The sequence below is a fragment of the Mangifera indica genome, chromosome 3 (assembly GCF_011075055.1).
Source record: "Mangifera indica cultivar Alphonso chromosome 3, CATAS_Mindica_2.1, whole genome shotgun sequence".
NCBI classification, from domain to species: domain Eukaryota; kingdom Viridiplantae; phylum Streptophyta; class Magnoliopsida; order Sapindales; family Anacardiaceae; genus Mangifera; species Mangifera indica.
This window is the reverse complement of record NC_058139.1, coordinates 2,682,934-2,697,029: the sequence shown is the minus strand read 5'-3', so window position 1 is coordinate 2,697,029 and position 14,096 is coordinate 2,682,934. Positions and strand designations below refer to the sequence as shown.

At 35.4% G+C, this 14,096-nt stretch overlaps 3 protein-coding genes across 4 annotated transcripts; 1 reads left to right on the top strand and 2 right to left on the bottom strand.

The window, feature by feature from the left end:
• Positions 1-597: 597 nt before the first annotated feature.
• LOC123210255 (50S ribosomal protein L7/L12) lies at positions 598-2,286 on the bottom strand. Of its 2 annotated transcripts, none has more exons than XM_044628507.1 (2): positions 2,147-2,286; positions 598-1,446 (listed from the first exon to the last, which is right to left on the bottom strand). In XM_044628507.1, the coding sequence occupies exon 2, from the start codon at positions 1,360-1,362 to the stop codon at positions 751-753; it is 612 nt and encodes a 203-aa protein (XP_044484442.1). In that variant the 5' UTR covers positions 1,363-1,446; positions 2,147-2,286; the 3' UTR covers positions 598-750. The 2 variants fall into 2 exon arrangements, with proteins under 2 accessions (XP_044484442.1, XP_044484443.1); XM_044628508.1 differs by lacking the exon at positions 2,147-2,286 and adding an exon at positions 1,818-2,086.
• Positions 2,287-4,839: 2,553 nt separating this feature from the next.
• On the bottom strand, positions 4,840-6,700 carry LOC123210609 (dof zinc finger protein DOF5.6-like). The gene is given in 3 exon segments (XM_044629071.1): positions 4,840-5,983; positions 5,986-6,022; positions 6,369-6,700. Coding segments are annotated over 3 exon segments (942 nt in total). The 5' UTR covers positions 6,420-6,700; the 3' UTR covers positions 4,840-5,129.
• A 4,140-nt stretch (positions 6,701-10,840) lies between these two features.
• Positions 10,841-13,887, top strand: LOC123211880 (probable inactive poly [ADP-ribose] polymerase SRO5). Its single transcript, XM_044630833.1, has 5 exons — positions 10,841-11,711; positions 11,791-12,032; positions 12,143-12,279; positions 12,394-12,489; positions 13,612-13,887. Exons 1-5 carry the CDS (start codon positions 11,176-11,178, stop codon positions 13,618-13,620), a joined length of 1,020 nt encoding a protein of 339 aa, XP_044486768.1. The 5' UTR covers positions 10,841-11,175; the 3' UTR covers positions 13,621-13,887.
• The last annotated feature ends 209 nt before the right edge of the window (positions 13,888-14,096 follow it).

Here is a 14,096-nt window from a genome sequence, read left to right as displayed (position 1 = left end):
TGATTGCCGGCCGTTAACTCATATCTCTAAATTACCACGAGAATTGCACCAGCATTTTGACACAACCACTTGTCAATTTAAATATGAACCACAGTTTAACTGAAACTGGAAACAGCCCTTTCAATGAAATGATAGAAGATACGTCCAATTTTTGTTGAGGAATGCTGTGGTAGAATGCAATTCTTCCCAGAGAGAGGCCTTCAACCTCTGTTTCTCCTCTGTCTGGGCTAACATTTACTGCATTTAGCAGCAAACCATGTGCGAGAGCACAGGTACATACAAACTCCAACTGGCTCGCGTCCAACAAGTCAACTAAAACCCACCTGACTGTGTCAAAGTTATTGCTGATTACCGCCCAAATTATAAGTCATCGGTTCGGATGATCATGCAAATACTAATGTCCACGCAAACTAAGCAAAACAGGAATACCAATTTATCATCTGTCTGGAATTGTGGGATCTGGAAACTTTATGAAATTGAACATCTCAAGAAACGTAAGTTTAGAAAACAAAAGCAACAAATCAGAACGTTGCCTAACATTGCAAATTAGCTTCACAATCAAACTTAATAATGTTCACAGTTTGCAAAAGAGGAAGATGAAATCTAATTGTTTCTTCAAATCTCTATAAAATCGCTGGCCATTTAACAAGGCAAAATTCATTGGGAATATGTCTGATACACCATTGTGTTGACAACAGAAGTCACCACTTACAACATAAAACAAAGCTGGTACAAAGTGACTTGACATTTTCATTCCATAACTGCAACTCCTCCAGCGGATTTTATCTTCTCTATAATGTCATTTGCCTCTTCTTTGGTGACCCCTTGTTTAAGTAGTACAGGTGCCTTCTCAACAAGGTCCTTAGCCTCCTTCAAACCCAAATTAGTGAAAGCCCTCACTTCTTTAATTACCTTGATTTTTGCAGCTGCGTCAAACTTCTCCAATTTCACATCAAAAGCTGTCTTTTCTTTCTTTTCCTCTACTTTTGCAGATCCAGTAGCTGCCCCTCCCCCCGGACCCAAGTCCATACCTTCTGTTGAAATTGGCTGCAATTTTGGATGCCTCAGCCGCTCAGTAAGAGCAGATCCAAGTTGCTTGCGTTCATCAACAGTCAATGCAGCAATGCGCTCAGCAAGTTGAACAACTTTATCAGAGGGTGGGGGCCTTGGGCCATATGGATCATAGAATGCTGGATATTTGTACTTAATGGGCTTGGCTTTAGGATCTCTCGGAACAAAATTTGGCTGAAAAGCACGAAACTGCAAAGGTCCGGTTATTTCTGGGAGAGTTGGACGAGATCGAATAGATCTGGCAAGTGCAATCAGCTTCATGGTTGTGTGCTCTTGAAAAAAAGCAGTCATGAAACAAAATGACCTGAAATAGATTCTCTCCTCTATGAAAAATCACAGCAATGGATGAAACGGGACTCCCACTTCACAACATATCTGAATAGCACCAGGAAAAAATAAATAAAAGCTTACATCAGTTAAAACAAAGGAAAATGTCTCCTTTAAAAAAAATTTTAACTCTATGCCAGTATCAAACTGCAAATATCACAATTAGCACTATACATTCAAAGACAATGTGATTAAAGAGCAACTTAGAGACCTTTACCGAGTCAGAATCAATCATACTTCCCTACAACAAATTGCATCTACTATAAGAATAGGTATCAATAACTCATTATCAAAACATTATGCATATAAACCATCTATATATCCTAACAACCAAATGCCCAAAGCTGGCACTTAACTTTGGCATTATTTGCCGTCCCAGGAATCTAGACAACTGATACAAAATTCACATAAATACATACAAAAAACTAAAAAAGGAAAATTGGGTTGTCGCATGATGGCAGTCAGCGCTATTCAATTCAGTTAGGTCTTTCGTTAGCTGGGGGATGAGAGAGGAGAGTTGAGGGGTGCATACTGTGGTGGAGGTGCTGGGAGTAGGGTTGGTGGTGGTAAGAGGAAGAGGGAAATTTGAGACGAGTACGGTTAAGAAAAGAAGGTAAATTAGGGTTCGTAAGGTTTATAATTGCTGGTGAAATAGAATGCCCTAGATTCATATTCCAATCAAACTAAGAATTGAATGTTTCAGAAATGACTGAGAAGCAACAAATACAGAGGGAATCAAAGATCTTACCTGAATGAAATCAAAGTGACAGAAGATCAGCAACAGTAATCAAAACCCAGTTTTGTATCAATAAGCATAAACCCTAGAATCCAAACGACGGGACAAGCCCATGTGATGGGCTCCTATGGAGGCCCACTATCACCGTACACTATATTGAGACAGGCCCAATGGCTAACTGTTCCCAAAACAAACTCTTGATTAAAATAAAAAATTAGTACTAATTTATGTTATAATAACATCCATATCGTCATATGCTTGATTGAATTTGAATAAGAGATTGTGACGTGTCATCTTCGATACACATATTATTATTATTTAGAGTAATGTTACATAAAATTATGAAATATACGGAAATTTACATCAATTGACGTATCATTTATTTAATAATTATTATTTTATCAGTCAATTTACTGTAATGTCATATGAAAACCAATTTTTTATTTAAAAATATTCAATTAGTACAAATTTTTGCATCAATTGTTAGTTCGTACAATTTTATCTTGAGAGGTCGTTTGGATTTAAGTAAATAAATATTATCTTGATAATTTATTTTTTATTATTTATATTATTTTATTTAGTTTATTAGTAATAAAATATTAAGATAATATTATATTATTAATGATAACGTGATGAATAATATAGATGATAATTTGATCACTAGTTTTACCTTAAGTATTAAAAAATTACGTAAGTAATATTAATTTTATTATAATTATTTATTTTTTTAAGGATAAAAATAATTTTATTTACAATTAATATAATAAATCATATAAAAATATTTTAAAATAATCATATCTAAGAGTATTTAAGTAAAATAATATATTAGTATTCTTTTGACATTCTAAACTAAATATAATAATTATTTATATCTATCAAATTTTATTAAATATAATAATTATTTATACTTAATAATTTTTAAATAATTCATCTTTAAAATAATTTTTTAATTTTAATAGTAAAATATTATTCAAATCAAACATTTTTCGTTTGAATAATTATTTATCATACACCTAAGAAATTTGGTCTAACCTAGACTGTTAACTTTAGCATTGGTCAATGAAACATAATTATTGAAATGATAACCAAACAATTTAGTTGGTAGTTTAACAACAAAGGAAATTTTAATCAATTTGCTTGTTAGAAAATCAAGAGAATGGGATCTCTTAGTTTGACATAAAAATGGACTTTGATATCCATGAAGAGATAAGATTAAGATGAAACCAACTATTTGACCTCATTCTATATTTATAAATATTAATTAAAATAATCAAACTTTAAAGGGTTCGTATAAAATTAATCATACCAAATTTATCATTCTTGATTAGTAATAAAATTAATCATACGGATATAGAATATCTGTACGACACTTAATTAGGATAATAAGGTATTTCAAAATTATGTTTATCATTCTTGATCATTGTTCATTTCTTATGGGCAGTCTCCTTTGATTGTCATTGTACCCACATGTTTGAAGTGTTTTTGATTATGCATGCTGTGAAAGAAAGTTAATTGTGACTGATTAAATCTCATTCTACATTGTACAAATTTTATGATTAAATATTGGTTTAAATGTAATATTCTATGGTTAACTTTTTTATGTTAGTTCAGTTTTGATTTAAAATTTTTGTTAAATTCATTTAAGTTTATAGATTCGGTTAACTAGTTTGGTTAAATGATTTTGTACATTAGTTAAACTTTTGTTTAATTTTTTATTTTTTTTTTCATTCCATTTGACGGGTATGTGTGATAAATAATATAAATAATTAATGAACAATATTATATATATATATTTAATATAATTAGATACATAAATAATGTGTCATTATATTATTGGATGTTATTTTATAGTTAATTTAAAATCATTCAATCATATGATAAATATATCAAATAATTTTGAAACAACCATAATTAGAGCTAATTATAAAATAACCAAATTATAAGATTTTCAAATTTCAAAATAAGGAGAATAACCATTTTCCACCTGTTTTTGCCTCAATGAATTTTTCACCCTCACAACTATAAAAACAACACTTTCTCACCATCCATCAAAATCCAACCCTTAGTCTTACTGGTGCAAGTGCCATCTCCATTAGTCCAACTTTTTTTTTTTTTTTTTAAAGTCTCATTTTATAAATTATTAATTTAAAAATATTATAAAATAATTAATTTTAAAACAATATTTAGCGAGCACATTGAAACTTACTTTTAAAGTAATTAATTAATCTGGAATTTTCTCTCCGTTCGAGATGAAGATTATATTTGTACTACAAGTAAAATATAGTAACCTTAGATGACATCCTCAATGAGCTAACAAGGGCGTCACAATGAATAATTATTCCACAGAACGTGTTTCACAGAGAAGTAGCTTTAAATCTTAAAAATTAACTTCGTATTCTTCTCCTCTCTTGCCATGCTTTCCTTCTTTACAATTTGCTTCCTCTAAATAATTGTAAAGCATGATTAAAACATGGCAAATTTTTTTTTGGGCAATTTGCGATAACCAGGTGCTAGCCACGAAAGCTCAACGGGGTCACATGGAAATTGGCACGAAAATCAATGAGAATTTTCGCTTTCCCTGAAAACACTGCTTTCTTCTTCTTCCTCTTCTTCTTTCTTTTTGGTATCAAGCGATCTATATGCACAGTGGGCTACTTTATGGAATAATAACATAATAATACTGACTCACAAAACACACAGAAATCTGAATATAAAGAAGCACTGCTATATCTTCCTCGGTATTACAACAAAATGCTAGAGTTTTGAATGTCTTACATGGTGATAAGACACCAAATTGGATAGTAAGAAGATGATTTAGAAAACAAACAAAAATACAAAGCCAACACTAAGGCATGCAAATCCAATTATGGCAGCCATTTTTGGAGACTTGGGATGTCTCTCATTCACACTCCTATTGACTATATTTGAAGACAGCTGCCTTTCCTCAATCAAACATACAAAAATAAAATGACCTTAGATATATTTCACATATGATTTAGACTAAGGAATTTGTGGCGGATGAGCCGTAGCCATTCATCATTCCGGTCCATGATCCCAAATTTCCTAAATACCCGTATGTGTCTTTTCCAACCTGATCAGAATTACAGCCTTGGTCTTGCCAGTCGAGTGACAAGAGCTTCGTATTTGGTTTAACATCAATGGCATTTTCATGATCTTCATAGGGAAGCATCAACCTCTGGCAAGTGTCCATTAAAGTTCCGCCATTTCCATCGAGTGGCATCCCAAAAGGGGAGCAAAGACCATGAACGTTTGGAGCCAGTCCATGACTGAAACCCCCAATCCCACCAACCATTCCCAATTCATGACCATTTCCCATAAAATCATAATTTCTAGAATTACCTACTATGGCTTCTAACTTACTCTCCATAAAATCAATAGGTCTTGGGTTTTCAAGCATGGCATTATATTTAGCATCCATGAAATTAGGGTTGTTAGCAAGTGCACCATGAGAGTTAAGTATGTTTCCAAGGTGTGAGAATTGCATATCGGGGAATGAAAGGTGAAGATCAGTGGGATTATGTGATGATGAAGATCCGGGGTTTTGGTTAATGGATGACTGGTGATGATCGTTGGATTTTTTAGAAGAAACTTTCTTATTCTTTCTGCAGCCACCGCCAACAGGAATGTTCCTCAGGGTGCCGCCCTTTGTCCAATACCTTCTACAAGTCTTGCAGAAGTAGCGTGGCTGAGAGAGGCTGTAGTTGTTGTAGTAACAAAATTTAGTGTGTGTTGAGTCACAGCGTGGACACTTAAGCGCCTGATCGTGAGGGGGCCTCAGCCTCCTTTCTATCAAAGGCCTAGAGCAAGCCAGCATGTCAGCACCAGATGGTGAGAAGAATCCAAGCCAGAGTCCTCGTGAATCGTGCCCTGGATATATTAAAAAAAACAATGCAAAATGTGTTAGTAGTTCTACAACTAGACATTCTTTGTTATTTTGTTAAGTGCCAATCACTACAAGGGCTAAACATTCCCTGCTATTTTCAGCAACCAACCAGAATGTCCAGATGACCGAATAATTTACAATGCTCTTCTTCATTAAATAATGCTGATAAAGCTTTAAGGACTAACAGTATTCTTTTAGCAAAATTATGAATGTGATTTCTCTCATTCATGCATCTGGCTAGAGTTGAGTCATAAACAGTACGCTAAAGCAACGATGAAAAAAGTTGCAAAGAAGTTACAAATTAATGCATGGCGATGGCTTATTAATTACCTGAAGCCAGTCAGACGAATCCATGCAGACTTGCAGAGAAGTAAGACCCATCAAACAAGCCCAACTACAGAAGAAAATAACGAATCGACACTCTAATAAACAATCCAGCCACCTCCTCCTCCCAATCAGGCCTCCATTTCCTTTGTTTATCTCCTTGTTTTGTAGTTACAACCAGAGAGAAATTGAAGGAGAGAGAAGCGAAAACGACAAGTTAAAGAGAAGAGAAGAGAATGAGCAGATAGTGAGAAGAGTGAGGGAATGAATGGTTTGTCTGGAACGCTGGGGAGGATTGGTGGTGAATATGAAGGGGAGAAAAAGTGGAGCAGCGGTGTAATGTAGACAGTAGACAGTAGGTGGTGGAAATCTGCAAAATACGGTCCAAACAGCGTCGGTGGCCAAGCCTCAATGGGCCCCCACTCGTCTGTCCAATGTTAGAACAACAATGGACCCACTTTTGTCTCCCCAAACTGACAGACTATGATGTCACTAAGATTTTGCCTTGCTCTAACTACAGCCGTTGGATTATTAAAGAGTTAACGTCAGAGATCGCGGCTTAGTCTTTACAATTTACTACAACTGGGCCCACCCTTCTCTGACGTGACACAAGCTTACAAGGACAGAGATGAAAGAGAAGAGAATAATATTTTTTTTGCAGTTATCGATAAAGAGAGAAAAGCATAACGAAAGAGCACTCCACTTGCGGGCCCTCTCGAGTGGCCCACACTCGCTCTCCTCCTACAAGCAAAGGATTTATTCCCACACCACCACCCCCTTCTCACGTGTTTTCCCTTCCCCTCCCTCCCTCCCCTACGAATGAATATGCCCATTTCAAATAAGAAATGGCCCCAACCAAAGTAGGCGGCTGGGTGGATGGATTTAAAAAACGAAATGAGTTGAGCCGAGGGTGCTTTAGGCTGCAGCTTGCGTGAAGAACACACTTGAGAAAATAGGGCCCAAAAGCAGACACTGTCAGGTGAATAAAGAGTAAATGGCCATATTCCACCGTACAGCTGACATTCCTTTTTGTTACAGTCTATTTAGTAATCAATTCATACTTTCCCAAACGCTATTTTTAGGCCATCTCGTACAGGTTTAATCATCGTTTCAATCATAAGGAATGTTACAATATATTTAACTGGATTTCATCATGAAATGCCACTGATGAATTCACCTTCTCGATGCCCAAGAATGTGAATGGAGCTTTATGAATGTCCCCCGCCAGGCCAAAATGTATGAGTCGATCGATCCTTATGTGTGGGAGTGGGTTGGCTTTAGATGATGAAGATATTTTACTTGAAACACAAGCAACCATTTTTTTACCTAGTTAATTTGCCATTGGTTTGGGCAGCCAGGCAAAAAGAGAAAAACGAATCCCTATTTATTATACAGGCAAAGCTTTAATCTTCATGCAAAAAGATCAGATCACAGTCGACGCTTTAGCGTGATTGGAGGTTTAAATTATGTTACCATCTTTCTGTCCATTTCACAAGTTTTTAAAACAAAAGCCCCTTCTTCCTTTCAATCTATCTCCCTTAATCAAATAAGTTTCAATCGGGGAAATCTTCAGTCTGAAGCTCAACACTGCTAGCTCACTGTAACACAAGACAATTTATTCAAAAGTTTTATTCTCTTACAAATCTTAAGCTTTCTTTCTTTTCCCCACTTTGTAAAGGCACCAAACTAAAAAATTTAAACTCAAATGCGTCAAAAAAACTATGCATACGATTATATATTTCGATCAAACTGTTTCAAACTGGGCAGGTTCCCTCTGATGATGATCAGAATCTGGTGTGGTCCTCCTCATGATGATGGTCAAACAACTATGCACCTCGTAATCTGTTCAGTCAAGGAGGTTCTTTCTTTATATATTCCCAGATTAACTTTGAAGCCACGTGTATGACAATGATGCCATCAAATTATTTGCTGATGAACCTGTTCCTCTAGGGACCATGATTGGCTCGAACAGCTTTAGATGATCACCCTGTCCCTTGATCCAACGGCTCTTTTATTTATCAACTTAACAGCTCGGAACTAAACCAAGTTTATCTCCCATGCATGTGAAAGATTACGTGTCACAGATAGTGCGCATGCGCGACACCTACAGCGATGACTGACTGCGGCGCAGCGCAGGGCAAAGAAATGAATGGGGGCAGAATCTGATGGGTCGGTGGGTAGGATCTTCTACCCCACTGTATTTTTTACCTCTCTATTGCTTTGTTTTTTCTCCATTTGTTTTGTAGGCAGATATGGTTGATTGAGATTTATGTTATTTTGCTACACCATTACAGGCCATTTGGGTCCCAGATTTTCTATTTGTATTAAAAATTAATGATGTTGTTAATTTTGTTGATTAATTTGTGTCAATGCACTCTTCTTAATTAATCAGCCAGTTCTTATCTCTAATCGCGATTTAATCACGGCCATGGACCCTTGTAGATCATGTAACACATTGCTGGCGGCGTCTAGATGGCTGTGTTGATAAGAACGTTGGACTGGTTTGTTGTCTTCATATTTTTGTATATAATAAGATTATAATCACACTTATTTTTATTTTAATCATGCAATTGCACGTGTGAACGGAAGTATACTCGTGTAAGATCTTGAAGACGTGATTAATCAATTTGAAGGCCATTTGAATTCGTCTTTGACTAACCGCATTCACAAGAGTCCAATTGAAGTTGGATTACTAAATAATTTGATTTGATTGGGATTCGATTTATAAAGATTATGCTTCGGATAAACTTTGATTTGTTTTATTTTGTTGGGTCGTAAGTTTTCGTTTGGATTTTGTTGGTGGATTTCTCATTACTAGCATATGTAAACAAACTTTGAGTCTTATGTGAAAGTTATAATCGGTTAAATAACTTTGTTATTCATCATAATAAGAAGATCAAAAGTTTGTAGATTATATATAGAGAAGTTTTTTACCTAATTCAATTTATCAATAACACTTTGTACATAATTTTTTTTATTATCTAATCACATCGTAACACATCATTATATGTACATAAAATTATACATATAATACTACTCTTCGACTATTGTTTTGAATTATGTTATGCATGACTTAAGGAAAACGATTCAACAAAGTATGAGCTAAGTTTTATGAAAGGATGCGCAATGGAAATGACTTAATTTTGAAGTTTTTTTTTTTAATTTTGAAGAGTTATCTAAGAATGACAACTAGATTTTTTTCAGAACTATCTCACCTATTTTAGTATATGTTTATATTATCCAAAGTGTGAAATGTTAGATGTATGGGATTGTATAAATGAGTTAATACTGAAGATCATATAGACCCTTATAGTTGGGTTATTTTTAATTGATTTTCCTAATTAAATTTAGTCATACCTAATTACATTTACATAGATTGGCGGTAATTAAATTTTGCACAAGTCGGAGGTAATTGAAAATGGGCGTGATCCAGATTTCTTCTTAATTGGATCACCTCTGCCAGCAAGCGGGCCTTTTGGTGCCCATGATTCTTTGAATTGGACTCGAGCTGCATCTGCACATCCTTCCTCCTGAACCCATTCGTAAGTTAGTCTTTGGGCCGCTAATTGATCCAATTCAACATTGGGCCTTATAGGCCCGGTTGATAGAGTTGCTTGGGCTTTTATTCTGCAACAGTTCTGGGGAAATGACAAAACGAGAACTAGGAAATCTGCTTCTGCAATTTATGCCTGAGGCATATTCGTTTTTGAAAATTTTTTTCTCAAAATAAACTACCAAAGATTTTGATGAATTCCAGTTACAAGTTTCACCATGGCAGTTCCTGATCCATGGTAATATGAGCAACATGTGAGGGAGGTTGCCCTGTTTTCCGTGTGCAAAGAGATATTTTTATAAATGGACCACATGCCCTTTTTCTATAAATTTATTTGAAACTGTGCAGGAACGTGGCAACGATAAGGACGGTAACTGTTTTAGGTTTGAAACTGTTGAATTGCCCACCTAAGCGGTTATCCTTTTTGGTTTTGAATTTCTTGGGGCCTAAGCTTTTCTCTCTCTGCATCTCCCGCACCCATGATGTTCTCTTACGTAACTGCAAAACTCATATACTAAATTAGAAAGAATTACCAAGTTGGTCACTTTCAGAATCCCTAATTTTATCAATATTAGCGATGCCTAGTCAAATCCAAATCGAGCTGCCTTGGCCTATTGAAACTCGCTTTTACCTCCAGCCACTTACGTGTTAAGTTACGTCCACAGGCACGTGCCCCTTTCTTTTTTTTTTTTTAATATTACTTGAACAGAATTGATATTTGCATCTTAGTCCTCCAAAATTAATTGCAAATTGACGTCCTTAAGAAAGCTATTAATTCATTAGGGTTAAACTGTAAATTCCATCAATACACTTGTCTCAATAAGGCCGGTTAATAAAATCCGTTAGCTTGTGCCAGAGGGTACCGCCTCTCAAATTAGACCAAAACGACGGGCTCCAAATCCGCCAGCGCCGCACCGCCAAAAAACCCCGTAACCCGAAATTAATAATATGGAGACTCGGTCGGTTGTTTAAGTAACTATAAATACATAACGCCTTCTTTGTCCTGTTTCCTTCTCCAAGTTTCTTCATTGCATTCATTTCTCATTACGTCTTACCTTTTTCTGCACGCTTCTGAATTTCCTGTCAAATTTACAGTTTCTTATTTCAAGTTTATGATTTCATTAGAGATGTATAGTTTACAGATTTCTTGCTTTTGAATTTCTCCTTGCATCTTTCGTTTTCTTTTTAGATAGTTGTTCTTGTCGGTTCTCTCTGTAATTAAACTATAAAGTCTCTGTTGGTTTTTTTGATCGCTTAAAAATGAATTATAGCGTTTTAGCCTCTAACAGTCTAACGAAAAACACATTAGATAGCCGGTTAACCCAACAAACATATACAAGGAATTCGGGTTTAGATACTACATATGATGAAGACGATGATTCGATCATTTCTGATTGTGAAAGTGCCAATTCTCGTCCCGCTTTTGATCCAAGTCCATCGCTTGGTGAGGGGTTGATTAGCTTGCATGAAGGAGACAAAGTTTATGATATTATAAAACGAAGATTGATTTTGGGTTTGGGTGCGCTCGGGAGACAAACTGAGTTAGTGGCCATTCAAAGAAACTCGTTTCCTGGGTTTACAGGACAAGCTAGGATCCAGTCGTTTCAGATTTTCGCCAAAGCATTGGCTACAAAATGTGGCGGTGATGCAAATGTGAAATACGCTTGGTACTCAAGTACAAAGGATGAGATTTGCAAGATTACACAGCATGGTTTTGGCTGCTATGGGAAGCCTAATAACAATGGATTGTACGGTAGCGGCATCTATCTCTTTCCTGATGATTCACCTATGGAATGGTGAGCAATTGTTGTTTTGTTTTATGATTTTTTGCTTTCATGTATTAGTATTGTTTATTGTGTTTTCTTTGCTTTGCAGTCTGAAGAACTCTGATGTTGATAAAGATGGAGTACGATATATGTTGTTGTGCCGGGTTATGTTGGGCAAGGTAGAGGCTGTGCATCCTGGTTCTGATCAGTCTCATCCGAGTTCAACGGAGTTTGATTCTGGCGTGGACAACTTAAAGGTGCCAAAGAGGTATATTGTCTGGACCAGCAACATGAACACTCATATCTTGCCAGAGTATATCATAAGTTTAAAAGCTCCCTCTTCCTTGAAGGGTAAGGAATTTTTTTTTTTTTTGGAAGAACTTTTAGTATGAGCTTGTTTATATTTTATTTTGATAGTCCTCAGACGAGATTGTTTGTTAATTCGTTGTCCAATTGTGTAGGTTTTGGGAGAGCTGGGGAATCATTGAGAATGCCGACTTCACCTTGGATGCCATTTCCAATTCTCATTTCTGCACTGTCAAAGTTTTTACCTGCACCCACTATTGCTCTGATCAGCAAACAACATAGAGATCATAGAGTAAGTGCTCCGATTTTTCACTTTTTGGCTTCTACAGAGAGTTTTATTTCTTTTCTATTTTATCTGGTATGTTTTCAATTTTTTGATCCGTGTGCTTGAACTTTTTATTTCCAGGAAAATAAGATATCGCGGCGTGAACTCATACAACGAGTGAGACAAATTGCTGGAGATCAGTTGTTGATTGCGGTCATCAAATCTTATCGGGCTAAGGTAAAAATACTTATAATAGTGGAGAACTCTATATATGATGATTATGGCAATGGTGTGTTTAAATTCGAAAGTAATTGAATTGACATAAAACCACTGTACTTAAAATGGTTCTTCAATCCTGTTAATTTGTTTTACAAGAAGGAAGAGTTCTCTAAGCTATCACTCATCTTGTTTTAGGAACCAGCATCTAGTTCCAAAATTGTATACTTGTGTAGGAATTAGTATTCTGGTTATGACTTCTGATTCTCTCATGTTCATTAATCGTTATATTCTTGTTGAAGAATCTGCTTGACTAATCTCTGTCATAGTTTATCCTAAATGAATCAGCTATTTTAATATCAGTTTGTTGGCTTAATTTATAAGCATGACTGGGTAAAGAAAATTCTATTTTCATCATAGAGTTCCTCAGCAGTTTATTTACTGTTAAATTTCATTTAGTAGTTCATTTGATATAGTCAACAAATTTCAGTCTGTTTAATGGAAAAAATTGCGATATTCTCCTATGAGTATTACTGGTTTAAAAATACATTGCCTAGTGATCTCCCAAGATTGTATAGAAATAATATCTATTCTACATCAATATGGGACCAGGTTTGCTGTGGAACCCAGGTATAATTGCTAGCATTAAGCAGAGTAAGAAATTATTGATGATTTTTTGCTTTCCAAGGTAGGCAGAATCTTAATTTGCTTAAAAGACCAGTTCTTTCACCGGTGTTATTAGCTTTATCATATATGCTCTGAGTGGACCTGTGCTTTCTTGCGTATGAACTAGGTTGTGCTAGTGGAGGAATAATACAATGTAGATCTGATAGGGCCTTAGAAGATGGAAGGAAAATGGTTTTAGTCAACTATGTTATTTATATTGTAGGCCATAATTGAATATTCCTTCCTTAAGTGGATGTCAAATTTATTTCGTTATTGAGAACACATATGGCAGCAATTTGATCATAATACATCACTGTAACGCAAAGCAACAATACTTGATTTACTTATTTTTAATTATATGTACTTTCTCTTTTGCAATTTAATTCTTCTTTCATTTTGAATTTGGGCCTTCCTTGTATCAACCGAAGTTTGTGTATTAGTTTCTCATAGCAAAGAATTGTATGCTTGTGTCTCCAGAGACTCTGAATACAGGCATGGACTTCAATGGACACTGGCCAACAGGAACTGGGAACTTTTCTACTGAAATATTCAGAATTCTGGCCGTTTAGACATCACGATTGACATGAGGAAGAACCAGCGCACTTGAAACTGAAATGTGAGATATCTATCAAGTAACAAATGCCAACAGATGTGAAGAGGGGGTTTAGATGTTACCTAGCTGTAAGGTAGTGAGTTGTGTTTCAAGTTATGTAGTTGCATTTTTCTAATAACATTGCGCAGTTCGTTGTTCAATTGAGTAAAAATTTTCTTCTACAGTTGTTGTCTAATATCATTAATTGTAAAAAAATAGTCTTTACAGCACCAAGAGAAAGATGTTGTATTGGATAAACCAAAGTCCAGTGAGCACAATCATAGCAGCAACTTAGGCAGGAAATTGGGGTTGGCATTTTTTGACTAGTTTTCCAATTTCAGAGCTTTTATGGTTTACTGTTATATCACAG

Excerpts from the sequence above, each read along its gene's own strand:
- LOC123210255 (XM_044628507.1), bottom strand. The coding sequence starts at position 1,362 with ATGACTGCTTTTTTTCAAGAGCACACAACCATGAAGCTGATTGCACTT.
- LOC123211880 (XM_044630833.1), top strand. The coding sequence starts at position 11,176 with ATGAATTATAGCGTTTTAGCCTCTAACAGTCTAACGAAAAACACATTA. Across the intron at positions 11,712-11,790 it reads GATGATTCACCTATGGAATG|TCTGAAGAACTCTGATGTTG; the intron begins GTGAGCAATTGT and ends TTTGCTTTGCAG. Across the intron at positions 12,280-12,393 it reads AACAACATAGAGATCATAGA|GAAAATAAGATATCGCGGCG; the intron begins GTAAGTGCTCCG and ends TTTTATTTCCAG.